General features: G+C 39.1%; 1 protein-coding gene across 15 annotated transcripts in view; it reads left to right on the top strand.

Moving 5' to 3' along the window:
* Window positions 1-17570, top strand: part of PTPRT (protein tyrosine phosphatase receptor type T) — a 1114889-nt gene that overhangs the window by 727711 nt on the left and 369608 nt on the right. For all 15 annotated transcript variants that reach the window (XM_074003238.1, XM_005569031.5, XM_005569028.5 and 12 more), the window contains exon 9: window positions 17258-17367. In XM_074003238.1, coding sequence (XP_073859339.1) covers window positions 17258-17367 — 110 coding nt within the window. The remainder of the gene's footprint in view (window positions 1-17257; window positions 17368-17570) is intronic.

The raw sequence follows: 17570 nt of genomic DNA, 5'->3' as shown, positions 1-17570 counted from the left end.
CAGTAACAACAAGGCAATAAGTAAAGCAGTCCAGAGTCATTTAGTGTAAGGGTGAAAGCTATTCACACCCTAGTGAGTCCTGAAGGCATCACTTTATTAGAGCTCAGTACATCTGAGATGTTTACAAAGATGGTCTTGAGATATTATAAAGGGTAAAGAGAAGTGCAATTATGTTTTTCAAATGCCCACTGTGAACTAGGCATTGAGCTGATATTCTCCCTTTTTACAGTCAGTTCCCAAACAATTTGATGTAGATGCTGTTGATACAGTTGTGCAGAGGAGGAATCAATAGAATTCAAAATCTTACCTGAAGGGCCTTCCCTGACCACCTAATGTATAATTCTGTACCTGGCTAAAACCTCTACCACTCTTCTCTGCTTTATTTTTCTCTGCCTCATGCTGTATATTGATTACTTTATTATCTCTCTATAAGAGATATAAGCTTAATGAGAATAGAAACTTTGTTTCATGTTGTTCACTCTGCTCATCCATAGTATGGGCTCATTAACTATTGTTGAATGAATAGATGGATGAATAAATGACCATCCCACATAAAAATCCATGTGCTTTTCATGACACCATAGTGTCCCATTAATGGGTATTGTTTGTGAAGAAGGGGGAGATGTATGACATCTTTTAGCTCTATTCAAAGCTAACTCAGACTAGCTTGCATCTCTTCCCACCTCCAAGTTCAGTAGTGCCACATTCTTTGCTTCAAATCAACCATAGTGGAAATATTTACACCATGAAAATTGGCAAACTTTTAGTTTTTATTTTTCCCTGGAGAGCAGGTTGTGAAACATTTAGTAGCATACCACCGTATAGTTCAATTAAAAGGCTATAGTTAATTAAGATGTAAAGATTTATCTGGAACAAATATATTTTCTCCAACACAACTGGGAAATACGAGACTAAAATTCTAAATCTCTCTTATTAAGTTAGTTCCAAGCCTCATTATAATGAAAGAAAAAGCAAATATGGCAACTGGAGTGAAGAGACAAAAAAAATGACCTAGACAAGAAAAGTATCAAGGGAAATGCCTGTTGAAGTGTGCAGGGCTCTCTGCTTTTATATATACTACCTTGATATTTCTCATATCTACCCCCAAAGTTCACCATTCTTAACCCCTTTTCAGTTGTGGAAATGGAGATACAGAGAGGAGAGGAGGGAAGGGGAGAGGAGGGGAGAGGAGGAGAGAGGTGGGGAGGGGAGGGGAGGGGAGAGGAGAGGAGAAAACTTCCCTTGATAACACTCTGTCCTCCTTTATGTTGAAATGAAAATTTTCCTTAAATTACCACCTGACTTTAAGGCACAAGAAAACATCTGGTTTAATTACAGTGAATTTACATGAACCCACTGACAAGAAGCATAGTTAAAATTAGCAATTTTAGTATGCTTTTTTTTTTAAGAGAATGAAATTATAAAGTAATTAACCTTTGTTGTAGAACTCTGTCAAAAGGATGGAAAGTTCCATGCTGTTAGGTAGAAGAAGAAATGAAATTGTGGAAAGGGAAAATGTGGATTCATTAAAGAATTACAAAGAAAAAAGAATGGAAAAGGGACATCGAATTAGAAGATAAGACAAAAAAGGAATTTTTTGCCAAGAAGTCTTTTTACAGTGAGAGAGAGAGAGAGAGAGACCTAGTTTAATCAAAGGAAAGTAAGTCTATCTCGTTGTAAAGGACATCTTGACTATGGAATGGCAGTGTGGTGGGTGGAAGGAGCCTCTTACTTGGGGTGAGACATCCTGATTTTGCTGCTTTAAGATGCTATGACAGCCTTTCAGCGTTCTGGACCCACAGATCTACCAGGTGATAGAAGAAAGGGGTGATTTGGGAATTGCTTTGGAAATAGAAGAGTTTGAGCTATATCCAGGCTTCATCCACTACTTCACTATGCAACCTTGATTAAAGGATTCACATTCTGTACACTTTAGTGCCCCATCTGTAAAATGCCTCTCTACAGAGGCTGTAGGACATGAAAGTCTATGTGTAAAGCCCTTAACCTACTCTCTGCCAAGATCTTTGCTAAGTGGTGTGTGGCCAACATCAGACATCATAGATAGCTTTTTATTTCAGGGTGTTCGGGAAAAACAAAACAAGAGATCTATGCAAAATTTCCGTTTGCCCTGAACAAAAGGCCACTTTTAAGTAACCTCTAACCCCTCTGTAATCTAATTTTCAAACATTTCACTCTGACCACATCTCTTCTCTTTTCAGTTTATTCCCTCTAGTATTGTGGCTCCAAAAATTCCGCCCCACTAGGACTTGCTACCTTGTTCATTGCCCTCATTCCTTGCTCTACCCAGCTTAAATTCCTTGGCTAATCATTCCAGTTACATCCTTGCATACTCCCGCAACACCTCAGCCTCATTCTTATTTCCAGCTATTCACAACCCTAGCTCCATCTGATTCCCTGTCTGTGCTAGGTCTTGCCTTCCATAGCTGCTGCACACCACTGTGCTAACCACTCTCATTTGGAAGCCAGAAGCACCACTGGAACTGGCTTTTAAAGCTGCCTGGTAATACTGTCTTTCCCTGGCCCATTTGTCCTTCCGGTCTCCCAGAGAATATTTCTATCTTCAGACTTCTAGCACATCCACCTGTTCTCACTTCCACAGATGACCTTTTTACCTAATAGACTGAGGAACTGAAACCATTCAAAGAAATTCCCTCCAGCTCTCATTGTCCAAATGTGGCCCTATTCGACCTCCCCCTCACCTCCCTGTTTCTATGGATGAACCATTTGTTTTCTAAATAAAGGCAAGTTTCTCTGCTTAATGCAGTAAAACCCACTTACTTTTTAAACTCAATGTCATTGCTCCAGCAATTGTCCCCTTTCCACCCTACATCAAAATTTCCCTTTGTAACTGGATATATTTCTCACCTTCCACACAAGCTGTATTTCTCCCATGTTTAAAAAGACAAAAAACAGAAACACCCAGCTCTATCTTCTCCTCAAGCTACTGTTCCATCGCCTCTTTATGCATCCATTCTTTCTATTTGTTCTTGAATCCATTCAACCAACGTAGCTCAGATCCCTGCCATTCCACCAAGACAATTATTTCAAGATCACCTGTGACCTCCAAGTCACCACATCCGATAGTCATTACTCAGAGAGACAGATCCTCTTGCGTAACCAGTTGGCAATATTTGACACAGCTGGTTGTTAAATCCTCCCTAAAACACTTTTTGTACTTTGTTTCCAATTCATCACACACTTCTAGATTTCCTCCTTCGGCAGTGGCTTCTCCTCTTTGTTTTTATTTTAAAGATGGGGTTTCACTGTGTCTCCCAGGCTAGAGGGCGGTAGTGTGATCAGTTCACTGTATCCTCTGACTCCTGGGCTCAAATGGCCCTCGCACCTCACCCTCTCCAGTAGCTAGGACACGTGGGATAGCTACATATAGGCATGTATCATCACATATAGGCATGTGCAAGCATGCTTAGCTAATTTATTTATTTTATTATTTTTATTTATTTATTTTTGAGATGGAGTTTCACTCTTGTTGCCCAGGCTGGAGTGCAATGGCACGATCTTGGCTCACCACAACCTCTGCCTCCCGGGTTCAAGCGATTCTCCTGCCTCAGCCTCCCGAGTAGCTGGGATTGCAGGCATGCGCCACCACGCCCAGCTAATTTTGTATTTTTAGTAGAGACGGGGTTTTCTCTGTGTTGGTCAGGCTGGTCTTGAACTCCCAACCTCAGGTGATCCACCAGCCTCGGCCTCCCGAAGTGCTGGGATTACAGGCGTGAGCCACCGTGCATGGCCTATTTATTTTTATTTTTACTTTTTTTGTAGAGACAGGGTCTCATTGTATTGCCCGAGGTGATCTCAAACTCCCGGCCTCAAGTTGTCCTCCCACTTCAGCCTCTCAAAATGTTGGGATTACAGTTTGCTGGTTCCTTTTAAGCAGCGTGTATTAGTCCGTTTTCATACTGCTGTAAAGAACTGGTTAAAACTGGGTAATTTATAAAGGAAAGAGGTTTAATTGACTCACAGTTCAGCATGGCTGGGAGGCGTCAGGAAACTTACAATCATGGCAGAAGGTGAAGGGGAAGCAGGGCACTTTCTTCACAAGGCGGCAGAAAGGAGAATGAATGCAGGAGAAATGACCAAACACTTATAATAACATCAGATCTCCTGAGAACTCACTCACTATCATGAAAACAGCATGGGAGAAACCACCCCCATGATTTAATTAGCTCCACCTGCTCTGTCCCTTGACATGTAGGGATTATGGGCATTACAATTCAAGATGAGATTTAGGGTGGGGACACAGCCAAACCGTATCACATCCCAACCTTATTGGCCCAATTCTTGGGACTCTTTCCTGTTCGTATCCATTTCAGAGGTTGGCCAGGTCTTAAAGTATAGGCTTTATCCACAAGAGGGTCTGCAGCAGCTACTCCATGCTGCCCTTGTAGTAGGAAAACAGCCAGAGACAATGGATAAACAAATGGTTGCCACAGTGTTCCAATACAATTTTATTTACAAAAACAGGCAGCTGGTTGGATTCAACCCAAGAGCCATAGTTTGCTGACCCTGGATCCACATTCATTTCCCTAATTTCTTCTTCCAGTCTCCTGGCTTTAAAATCCATCCATATGTTAATAGTTTTCCCAATTGATACCTCCAGACCAGCCCTCTCTCAGCCCTCCAGAGTCATATATCCAGCTGTCTTCTCAACCTCTCCACCTAGATTGCTAATCAGCCCATGGAATTAAACACATTCAAAACTGGGCCTCTGATCATCCCTCAACCTGTTCTTCCCACTGTCTTCCCCATCTCAGTAAATGGCAACTCTGTTTTATTAGTGGCTCGAGCCAAAAACTTTAACTTCTCACTTGTGTCAGAACTGAGGCCCTGGCTTTTACATCTCCAAAGAAAACCCTTTTTGGCGGGGCATGGTGGCTCACCCCTGTAATCCCAGCACTTTGGGAGGCCAAGGCAGGTGGATTGCCTGAGCCCAGGAGTTTGAGACCAATGTGGGCAACATGGTGGACTCCCACCTTTACATACACACACACACACACACACACACACACACTAGCTGGGCGTGGTGGTATGTACCTATGATCTCAGCTGCTCAGGAGGCTGAAGTGGGAGATTGCTTGAGACCGGGAGGTTGAGGCTATAGTGAGCCATGATTGTACCACTGCACTCCAGGCTAGGTGACAGAGCAAGGCCCTGTCTCAAAAAAGGAAAAAGAGAACCTCTTCACCTTTTATTGCTTTTGATTGAGATCCCCTGGCTTTGTACAAAGCAGCAGCCCTGCTGTTCCCCACATCTAACATATTCTCTTGGTTCATCCTGCAATATATGTCAATACCTTGACCATTTCTCACAGCCTCTACTGCTACCCCTCAGGTCCAAACCACTATGCTCTCCAACCCAGATTATTGCAGCAGCCTCTAAATCATCTTTGCAGCTTCAGCTCTGGCCCCTGCATTCTTTTCTCAACACAGCACCAAAATGATCTTGTTAAATCACAAAGCAAATCATATCACTCCCTCTGCTCGCAACCCTCTGATGGTTTCTCGTGTCACTGAGATTAAAAACCCAAAGCCTTACAATGGCTCACATGCTCCAGGTGACCAGAATTCCCACTTTGGTTTGCCTCTCTGTCATCTCTTGATACTTGTGCCTCACTATGCAAATTCAGTCATCGTTCTCTTCAAATATATCAGGGAAATCCCTTCCTCAGGGCCTCTGCACTTGCCATTCTTTTTGGCTACAGTAGTGTTTTGCCAAATAACCAGGACGGTTCAAGCTTCTTCGAGTCTTTATTCCAGTGTCACCTCTCAGCGAGCTCTTCTCAGACTATTCTATTAAAAACTGGAAGCCTCCTACAGCACACTCTTTGTCCCTCTTTCCAGCTTCGGGTGTCTCCTTAGCAATTATCATTTGATGTACTGTATATTTCACTATTTGTTTTATCTGTCTTCCAGAATGCATTCCACAGAGACAAGAATTTTTCCTTATGTTTTGCTTACTGCTGCTTCCCAAGCACTTAGAAAAACAGTGCCAGGTAGACAAATAAGGACACAATAAATACATTATTGAATGAATTAATTCTGAGTCCTCAGAGAAAAAATAGATTTTAAGATTATTTACCATAGAAATCAGAAGAACATCGTAGAAAGCTCAGTAAGCTATGAGAAGATATAGCTTCTATGATTAGCAATATAACATCATTCGGATAGAACAGATTGGGGTACGGAAATTACAGGAAATAGCAATAATCTTAATTGTCTCTATGAAAAATCAAATTAGTGATCTCCAGGCTACCCTAGAGCTGTTCTCAGAGAATGCAATGGGGCCAGGGGGAGGATCAGACATATATAGTATTCTTTGTGCCAGACACCTAGCTAAGCACTTTGTGTATATTAACATATTGAATCCCCAGGACAACCTATATAGTAGGTAGTATTTTTATCCTCATTTTAAAGTAAGGAAAGTGAGACACAGAGATGTTAAGCAGCTTGGCCAAGGTAATACAGTAGTGGGAACAGGACAAAAACCCAGGCAGTGTGGCTCCAACCTGTGATCATTGTTTAATTCCACAATACTGCCTTTTAGGTCTCAGTGATGAAAATAAGAGTTTTGATTAGAAATGCCAATCTGATCACCGTTCTTAAACTACTGTCCTAAAGAAATACAGAGAAAAACACCTTTGTACCTGCCCTGAGAACTCTAAGAGGATGCCCTGACTGCTCCTGAAAGAATTAATGCAAGACATCGTGGGGGAGGGAGTCCTAAATGGGAAAGAGATGACTTTGCAGAGACTGCCTAGACAGAAAACCCCTTAGGGAATTGGAGGAAAGGACTTCCAAGTCTATCGGCATAAGTACCTCCAACTTTGACCAACCAATGCTAAAAACGGGAGTGGGCCTTGGAGCTGGTGGATGGGAGTGGGGAATGGAGAGAGGTCAGTGCCCTGGTCATCTTTATTTATTTGCTAGTCCATTATGCAGAGAACAAGAGCTCCCCCTCTAAGCCTACATTCAGGGCATATGGCAAATAAGAAAAGAGGGCTTCAATGGAAGGATCTCATTGTAGAGAAACAATTACAGGAAGGAGCAGTGTCTGTGGTAACCAACTTCAGGCTGCCCCCTCAAAACACCTAAAATGCCATCTTGCCATGGAGAATCTTCCTGCTGCCTAATATTTCCCTTCCTTACCTGCCCCTCATACCACTGCCCCACAAGTCAGACAGACCCCTTATCCAGCCAAGTAATGCATGAATATATCTAAATTCTTTCCTTTCCCTGTGAGTTGGAAATATTTAAAATAAGGACTTACATGGTAAGCAGCAGAATGACCCATTAAACCAGACCGTCATACACCGCTTCTTAGACGGTTGCATGCGGAAAGGTTACTGGACAGATTTCTAAAAATGCTTTCCTTCTTATTAAAAATAACAAATCTTATAGTGCAAAGCAAATACCCCCTAACAATTGAAGCAAGGAACAATATTTTTAAAAACAAAACAAAAAGACTACTACACATGCTTAGTAAGAATATCTGAATAAATCCTGGGATAGAACATGTTCACGGAATGGAAGTTAACATTGTGAAGGTAGTAGTTCTCCCAGACTGGCCTTCGTAAAAGAGTTTAGCACTATTTACTGTTCTTATTTATTTGATGATAAACTCTATTGTGTTTAGGGACGTGTGCTTAAGGAGTGAAAACGGTAAAGAAAAGCAAGGTCAGGAAATGAAGTTCAGTACTGAAAAATTAATGAGATGTTTGTTTTATGCATTTGTTTTTATTTCACAGTAACCAAGATAAACGATGATAGTGTATATAATCTTATACCAGTAAATGTAAAATTTAGGTGATATGGCAAAATATTAATGAAAAAACTTGAGTCAAGGAAAAACAATTCTGTATAGTTTTACAACAAATAAAGAAATAGAATCAGTAATTTAAACTTTTGCAACAAAGTACACATCAGTCCCGGGTGACTTTACAAGTGCAATCAGTCAAACATTCAAGGAGTTTGTAATCCCAATCTTACATACTTCATGAGAGAGGGAAAAGAAGAAGCACTTCCCCCTTCAATTTATGACAAGACTGTAACCTTGATATTAAAAGCAGAAAAGCTTATGAGAAAAAATATATGCAAATACCTAAACAAAATATTAGCAAACAATCCAAAACTGTGTAAATATGCAAAGAATAGTTTAAGAAATTAGTGTTAGTCTAACTTTAGTAAATCTGTTTGTGTAATTTACTACAGTAACATACTAAGAGATGAGAAACACATATCATCATTGTAGTAGATACAGAAAAAGCATCAGTTAATTCTCAGCGTGATTTAAAAAGTAAAATATTCTTGTATGCCTGGAATAAAAATGACCCCCTCAACCTGATAAAGATAACAAAAAAACCTATAAACACCATACTCAAAGATGAAACAATATCATCATTATCTTTGAAATTGGAGATAGACATATCATCATTTCTATTAAAGACTGTATTGGTGGCTATCGTTGAAGATAATAAAATAAAAGATTGGAAAAGAGCAAAACTATTATTAACTACAGATGCTAGAATTATCTCTACATAGATAACCCAAAGAAATCTGCAAACAAATTATTAGAATTAATATAAGAATATAGCATGTTTGCCATGACATTAATGTTAAAAAGTCAATTCCATTTCTATCAACCTAACAAGTGTGTGGTATTTTCTTAAAGACATTATTTACAATTGCAATAAAAATATAAGATATTTAGTAATACATTTAACATAAGTTTTCAAGATGCACATATAAATGTATAAAGCACTGATTAAGGAAAGCCTAAATAAAAGATATGCCATGTTCATGGATCAGAAAACTTATTATTATAAAGACATGACATTATCTCCCAATTGATCTATAATACATACAACTAAAATTCAAAAATCAAACTTCTTTGTTTTTTTTTTTTGAGACAGAGTCTCGCTCTGTCACCCAGGCTGGAGTGCACTGGCCAGATCTCCGCTCACTGCAAGCTCCGCCTCCCGGGTTCACGCCATTCTCCTGCCTCAGCCTCCCAAGTAGCTGGGACTACAGGCGCCCGCCACCACGCCTGGCTAATTTTTTGTATTTTTAGTAGAGACGGGGTTTCACCGTGTTAGCCAGGATGGTCTTGATCTCCTAACCTCGTGATCCACCCACCTTCGCCTCCCAAAGTGCTGGGATTACAGGCGTGAGCCACTGCGCCCAGCCAAATCAAACATTTTTTGAAAAGGTACAAGCTAGTCCTAAAATGTTTATGTAAGGAGAAAAGGTAAGAGTACCCAAGACAGTCTTGAACATGAAGTACGAAGTAGTAGACTTTACCAGATAACAAGACTTACACTTTATTGTTAATTAAGATGTGATATTGATACAGGGAAAGTCTAATAGAAACACTTGAATATAATAGAGAGAACATAGAAGTAGACCCATGCATATGTGGAAATGTGACTGAAGTTAAAGTTATCAGGCAGATCAATTGAGGAATTAAAAATATTTTTTGAATCTCCCTAGGATAAGGAGAAAGAATTAAAATTGGATTCTTACCTCATGTTATACATAGTAACACAATTGTAAATGAGTTGAGGACATTTTATTAAAGGAATAACTCTTAAATGTCAATGAAAATTTAGAAAAATATTCTTATGACTTCAGGATACAGAAAGTGTTTCTTGACTAAAACTCTTGTATGGGTTTATTCAGAAGCAGACCCTGAGACAAATGGAAGTAGTTTATTTAGGAGATGGTCTCAGGACACACTCATAAGAAAGAGGGAAAGTGAGATGGGAAAGTGAGACAGGAAAGGGAAGAAAGTTCATACAAAATATATTAACAAAAAAATTACCATGTGAATGACTGAGTTCTAGAACAGTGCTATTCCACGTGTGGTCCAAGGACCAGCACTGACTCATTGACCCTTTCTAATCCATAACAAGACAAGCACAGAAAGGGAAAGTATTTAAAAAGAAGCTTACTATTTTTCTTTTTTGCTTTTTCTTTTCTCTTCTTTCTTTTTTTTTTTTTTTTTGAGACAGAGTCACTCTGTCACCCCAACTGGAGTGCAGTGGTTTTATCTTGGCTCACTGCAATTCACTGCAAGCTCCGCCTCCCAGATTCACGCCATTTGCCTGCCTGGGCCTCCCCGAGTATTTGGGACCACAGGCACCTGCCACCACGCCCGGCTAATTTTTTTGTAGTTTTAGTAGAGACAGGGTTTCACCGTGTTAGCCAGGATGGTCTCAATCTCCTGACCTCGTGATCCGCCCACCTGGGCCTCCCAAAGTGCCGGGATTACAGGCTTTTTTGCTTTTTCAGTTTCACTTTTACTTTAAAATTTTACTTCCCTAGTAATTTATTTTCATTGTATTTTATGATAGCATAAGTCCATGGTAGATTTGGAATTATCATTGTCATCATCACAATGGTTTCAGTGTTTGAAATAGTTTAAGAAGTGCTAGTAAAACATGTCTCAGAGTTACCCAACCAAGTAGTAAGGAAACTGGGATGTTCATCCATCACTTTCCTGTCTTTCATTGCTTTAAGGATGTTTTCAGGGCATTAACTCTCTGGCACTTCTTGCTTTCTCTATGTGGAGAACAAGTTGGCTCCCACAGCGTTTAGGTAAATTAGTATTTTGCAGTAAGCATTATTCAGTGGGATATAGGCAGGCCATCAACAGTGTCTGTTACTAAATTTGTCTTTCTCTCTCTTTCTCCCATACAAAAACTAAAATCTGATCAACTTGAGTACATTAAAATTAAGAACTGATCCATATTCAAAGGTAACATAAAGAGAAACACAAGACACAAAAGAAGTTTTTCAGTAACACATATAGCCAATAAAATGATCAGTATCAAACATATACAATGAATCTTTACAGATCAACAGGAAAAGGACAGTAATGTCCAACAAACATTAAAAGATGCTAGTAAATAGGTAAAAGCATATAAAACCTTAGTGAAGTATCGTTTTATACTTACCAGATGGTCTAGAATTTTAAAAACTGATAATACCAAATGTTAATAAAGATGTGGAGAAGTAGTAACTCTCAGAACATTGCTTGGGGCAGTGCTACCACCACTTTGGAAAACAGTTTGGCATTACCCTGTAAAAACAAAGACAGATATGCCCTTGGGTCATAGGAATAGACCCCCTATTCCTAAGTGTACCTTAGTAAAATCTTGACATATGTTCAACCAAATATACAAAAATATTCTAACAAATTATATTCTAAGAAAGCCCCACCTAGATACAACTCTAAAGTTCATATGCTATAGAATGGTGGAATAAATAAGAATATATTCATAAAATGGAGATGAATTAAATACAACTATGTGCATCAAAATAGATGAGTCTCAAAATGATGATGAGTGACAAATGCAAATCATATAATAGAAAACACTCAATCCACATAGATTTAAAAGAAACCAAGAAAAACTAAATGATATATTGTCTTGGGATATATGTATATATTTAGAACTCCAAATAAAAATAAAGAGAATGATTAAGAGAAAATTCAGGCCGAGTTCAGTGGCTCACACCTGTAATCTCAGCATTTTGGGAGGCCAACACAGGCAGGTTACCTGAGGTCAAGAGTTCAAGACCATCCTAGTTAACATGGTGAAACCCCATCTGTTCTAAAAATACAAAAATTAGCCAGGCGTGGTAGCAGATGCCTGTAGTCGCAGCTACTTGGGAGGCTGAGACAGGAGAATCACCTGAACCCAGGAGGTGGAGGTTGCATTGAGCCAAGATCGCGCCATTGCACTCCAGTCTGGCCAACAAGAGTGAAACTCTGTCTGAAAAAAAAGAAAAGAAAAATCAGGATAGTATCTGTAGTACCTGTTTTTATTTATTTATATATTTACTGATGGGGAAGGAAAAAGGAGACAATAGTGATGGCCATAAAAAGTGCTTCGATAGTACAGTAGTGTTTTATTTCTTAGAACAGATAGTGGGCACATGTGTATTTAATAATTATTCTTAAACTATTCATACATTATTATGTATACTTTTTAATGTAATGCAAAACACTATAAAAGAAACTTTTTAATATAATACAAAAACAATGTGAACAATAATAAAGTCCTAGAAATACAATTTGTAAGAAATAAAAGAAAAACATTTTTAACTGAGGGGCATAAAAAGAAGCATTAATACATGAAGATTTATATGGTTTACTGGATAGAAGGACTCATGTTACAAAGTGATACTCTCTGCTTCCCAAAAAAGAGAAAAAAAGTGCAACTGCAGTAAAATTTTTGATGAAATATAATTAAAATTTTATAAAATTATTCCTCAATTCTTCTGGAAGAATACATGGGTAGGGATACCTCAGAAAACTTTGCAAAAGAAGAATAATAAAAAGACTTGTTCTACCAAGTATCAAAACATGTCACCTTAATGCAACAGAGAAATACTGTCACAGTAAAAGCTACAACTCAGTGAAATAGAACAGAAAACCAAACAACATATGCTAGAATATAAAGTAATTTAATATGGTGGTAAGATGGCATTTTAAATCACCGGGGAAAGTTTTGACTGGTCAATTAATTGTCCTTTACAATTGATAAAATTGTAAGGAATTCTAGTTAGATTTCTACCATGTATAATATACACAGTAATTTCAGAAATATTAAAGTGTCAGGTATAAAAAGAAAAAGATGGGAATAAGCCAGAAAATAAATAAATTATAAAACAACTATTCATCTGTCCTTTCCATTCATCTGATCTGGTGTGAAAAAGAGAATTTTCTCCAATTTGGAAAGACCAAGATCTATTAGCTTGAGTTTTATGCTCACAGTCTTCATCAGATAGACCCTTCTTATCGTCCATCAAACAGACCCTCCTCAGTTTCCACCAGATAGACCCTCGGGTAAATGAATAGAATTTTCATCTCTCTATTCTGCTTACTTTCCACTCTCCATGATTAAAGCTTCTCCTCTCTTTCCAAATTCTTGATGCAATTTGTCCCCCACTACACTTTTGGTAGATGGCTTCACCCCACTTCTCAAGAAAACAGAGCCATTCGGACACTTCAGTTCCTCCCTACAAAGCATTAGCACATTTCCGTCCTCTCCTCTTCTCTCACAAAACGAGAGAACCCTCCTTTCAACCCACCCCTGCTCTTGCTTTCAGGACCCTACCACTGTCAGTTATCTCCTCTCTCTTTCTCACTCTTCTCCTTCTTTCTTCTATTTTGAATTTTTTTTTTTTTTTTTTTTTGAGATGGACTCTCATTCTGTCACCAGGCTGGAGTGCAGTGGCATGATCTTAGCTTAGTGCAACCTCTGCCTCCCGGGTTCAAGGAATTCTCCTGCCTCAGCCTCCAGAGTAGCTGGGACTATAGGCACGTGCCACCATACCCAGCTAATTTTTGTATTTTTAGTAGAGACAGGGTTTCACCATGTTGGCCAGGATGGTCTCAATCTCTTGACCTCGTGATCTGCCCACACTGGCCTCTCAAAGTTGTGGGATGACAGGCATGAGCCACCGTGGCTGGCCTCTATTTTGAATTTTTTCTCTTGGTTGCTTTAATCATAACCTCTCTTATCTTTAAGAGAGTCATGATTTTGGCTCCATATGTCATTCCTGTTATGTTTTGAATTCCCCTCCTTTTCACAGCCAGTATTGTTTACTTGCCTCACCTCACCTTCCCCTCTCCTCTCAACCCTCTTCAGGATGACCTGTGATGCCAACATTCTCCCTTAAACTACTCTTGCTTGGCTCATGAGTCACCTTGAGGACAGTAGGTTCAATGGGCAAGTTTAAAACCACATCTTACTTGACTACTCAGCCATATTTGTGACTGCTGACCGATACCTTCTTGAGCCTCTTTCCTTCTTGGGATGCTACAATGACAGCTCACCTTCCTGGTTTTCTGGTTGCCTCTCTGAACACTGACTCCCAGTTTCTCCATTCGTTTTCCTCCTAATTTTTAATCCTGGAGTTCTTTTTCACTTAGTCTTAGACCTATTTTTTTTTTCTCTCTGCTCTATACTCTTGCCATCTATTCCCTGCCCACGGTTTCCATTTCCAAACATTGGCCCCAGTCTTCCCATATCCAACTGCTACTCAACATTGCCACTTGGATGTTCTATGTATACCTGAAATAAAGTATGACAAAAACTGAGCTCACCAGCTTCCTCTCCAAAATTGGTCATCCTTTAAGGCTCCCTCTCTATAAACAGCATTCTGATCCCCCAGTTGTATAAAACAAAAAGGTTACAGTTCTCCATAACACATCCCTTCCATCCTTCACTCTTATCTATCACCATCAAGTCATGTTAGTTTAGCATCCCCAAATCTTCTGCACAGTCCATTGATCTTCCACATTGCCATCCTCTGAGTCCAAATCTCCTATACAATCTATTTCTCTTCTACACTACTGTCATTCCAGTCCGAGTTACAATTCTTTCTCCCTGGGATGACAAAGACAGCCTCCTAACTGATTTTTCTCCTTCCACCCTTAACCTCACAAAGCTATCCACCACACTACAACACCTCCTCCCCATTTTGCCCTGGTGACTCTGTTTATCCAGCAACTCTAATCTGTGTGCCATTTAATATCCTAACTTGCCATTCTAGGTTTTTCCCTGCTTTTAATAATTCTCCTAGTACCATATCCCTTTATGTCAGAGTCCTGATTAAAAAAAAATGTAATGAATTAATTTTGAGTATAATCATTTAATGTCTGTCTCTCTTTCCAGAATACGAGCTTTATCATGGATAGAGCTCACCTCTATTTTGTTGTTATTGGTGCATCTCTACTGTCCATCACTGTACCTTGATCATATTAAATACATAATAAATATTTCTGGAAAGGAAGGGTGGATAAGGGAAAATAATAGGATACCTGAGTAATTAAAAGCTTCTGCATACATAAACGATTTTAAAAGCCAACAAAAAACTGGCAAAAACATATTTGCAACCTATGCAAGAAAGCTTATGTCCTTAAAATGAAATTACAATCACAAGCCCGTAAGACAAAGATGAGCAGAAATGAAGAGCCATACAGGAAAATGAGCACAAGGTATAGATAATTTGTTCATAAAAGAAGCAATGTAAATGGCTCATTAAACTAAAAACAAAATCTGTACTCTCCAGTATTCTAAAAAAGATACACATACACATGCACTTAATTTTTTAAATAGTCAGTGTTGGCAAGAACAGACATAGTCTTCTGCTGGGGAGTCCAGAATGGTACAAACTTTCTGAAAGGCATCTGGTAATATATGTCAAAAGCCTTAAAAATAAAATAGTTCATTTACTTTGGCCCAGTAAGTTGATTTCCGAAGCGTTAATCTTAACGGCTATCTGCAGAGTTGCATACAGACTTACCTATAAGCATGCTCATTCCAGCATTGCTCAAAGTCATGAAAAATTCAAACCAACTTTAATGCCCAATAATAAAGGATCAGTGACTATAAAGGGGCAACGCCCTCTCTAAGCAGCCATTAAAATGTATGACCCTAGAGAACACCCTTTTTTTTTAAGTCTGCAATTTCTTTAGTGATAAAATAAGGTCACAATGCAATATGCACAGTAGGAGTTAACGTTTTTAAAAAATAATATATATATATGTGAATAGGCATATCTTTTTTTAAATAAAATTTTATATGCATAAAAAGATTGGAAAATATCTTTGAACATTTGAATTATGAGTAATTTTGTTTTTTTCTTTTTCTAAACTTTTTATATATTCTTAATATTCAACAAATTCTGTGTATCATGTCCATAATGAGCAAAACTGAACATATTTTAATTTAACAAAGGAGAACTGATTGCAACATATGGCCAAGGCTATATGTAGAGAGGCGTAGCATGATGATTAAGAGTATATGCTTTAAAACTCACAGACAGGTGTTTAGCTCCCTCTTTACAACTTAAGAGCCATATGACCTTCAGCAAGTTATTCCATTTTCTCTGCCTCAGTTCTCTTATTGACGCAAAGGAGATAATACTTACTGGGCAGAGCTGTTCTGTCGCTTAAGTGAAATAATGTAGGTAAAATTCTAGTCCAAGTGTAAGTGCTTAGTGAAAGTACCTGCTTTTATAATGCCAAAATATAAATAGATCTGGTAACAATTTACTGAAATTCATTATTTCTAAGGGGTTATGGCAGAAAGTTTGGGGAATAATTTGTTTTCTGGCTCACCATCTTCCAGACTGTTGTAAGAATAGTGAAATCCAGCAGGAGGATGCTGGCAGGAAGGCTGACCGGCTTACAGAAGGAGCCCCAGGAACGGTTGCACTCATTAGGGCAAAATGCTGGCATAGGTCATTCATTCACCTATTCATTCAACCAACAAATAGTTATTATGCATCTACTTCATGCCAGGCATTGGGACTCAACAGCAAGTCAAGCTAGCTGCCTTCTTGGAGCAAGGCGTGCTTCTTCTAATTGGATTGGGGTTTCAAGCCACATAGTTCATGTTGGATTCAGGAATTAGTCAGGAAACTGACGAAGCACTTCCTAAAGTTAGAGAAAACTTGGCAGAGTAAAGAAAATGATGCTTGGTAAGATGACGGGAAGCTCACTTTGCATTTCTCAAATACAAATCCTAAAGCAAGCTTGTCCAACCAGCGGCCCCTGGGCTGCGTGCAGCCCAGAATGGCTTTGAATGTGGCCCAATACAAATCCATAAACTTTTCTTACAACGTTCTGAGATTTTTTTTGTAATTTCTTTTTTTTTTTTCTTTTTTTTTTTTTTTTTTTAGCTCATGAGCTATTGTTAGTGTTAGTGTATTTTATGTGTGGCGCACAACAATTCTTCTTCTTCCAGTGTGGCCCAGGGAAGCCAAAAGATTAGACACCCCTGAAGCAAAGACCTCCTTTCAGATTCCGACCTCTGGCAGAACTGGAAACTGCTCATGTCCTTTCTACCCTTATCAGGTTCAGTTCATAGACCGACTTGCTCGGTCTGCTGATGAAAAGCCTGATCAGCCTTCTGAAAATGGGTCAGCAAACTATGGCCTATGGGTCAAATCCAGCCCATTGCCTGTTTTCATAAATAAAGTTTTATTGGAACACCACTGTACCCATTCATTTATGGATTATCTATAGCCATTTTTGTGCTAAAATGACAGAGTTGAGTAGTTACAATAGAGAATGTACAGCCCATCAGACCTAAAATATTTACTGTCTGGTTCTTTATAGAAACTTTGTCAACCCCTGTTCTAGGTTAGTGGGGCTAGAGAAATGATGTGGAAGGTGACGTTAAGTTCATAACTTTTCCATTCTGTAGTTCCAGGAGCTGTTCCTCTAGAATCCATCCAAGGGGGGCCCTTTGAGGAGAAGATCTACATCCAGTGGAAACCTCCCAATGAGACCAATGGGGTCATCACGCTCTATGAGGTAAGGAGGTCCCTTGTGCTGCATCCATTGGCTTAGCTTTATTCAAGTCACTTCAGCCTGACATTGGTGAATACCCATTCCACTGAAGGTATAAAGGTGAGTAAGATGTGACTTGTAAAAAGGTTTCTGACAGTACAGTGGGGGCTGGGCGCGGTGGCTCACTCCTGTAATCCCAGCACTTTGGGAAGCCGAGGCAGGTGGAT

Source organism: Macaca fascicularis, chromosome 10 (assembly GCF_037993035.2).
Source record: "Macaca fascicularis isolate 582-1 chromosome 10, T2T-MFA8v1.1".
NCBI classification, from domain to species: Eukaryota; Metazoa; Chordata; class Mammalia; order Primates; family Cercopithecidae; genus Macaca; species Macaca fascicularis.
Note: the sequence above shows the minus strand (reverse complement) of the source record. Positions and strands in the feature narration are given on the sequence as shown.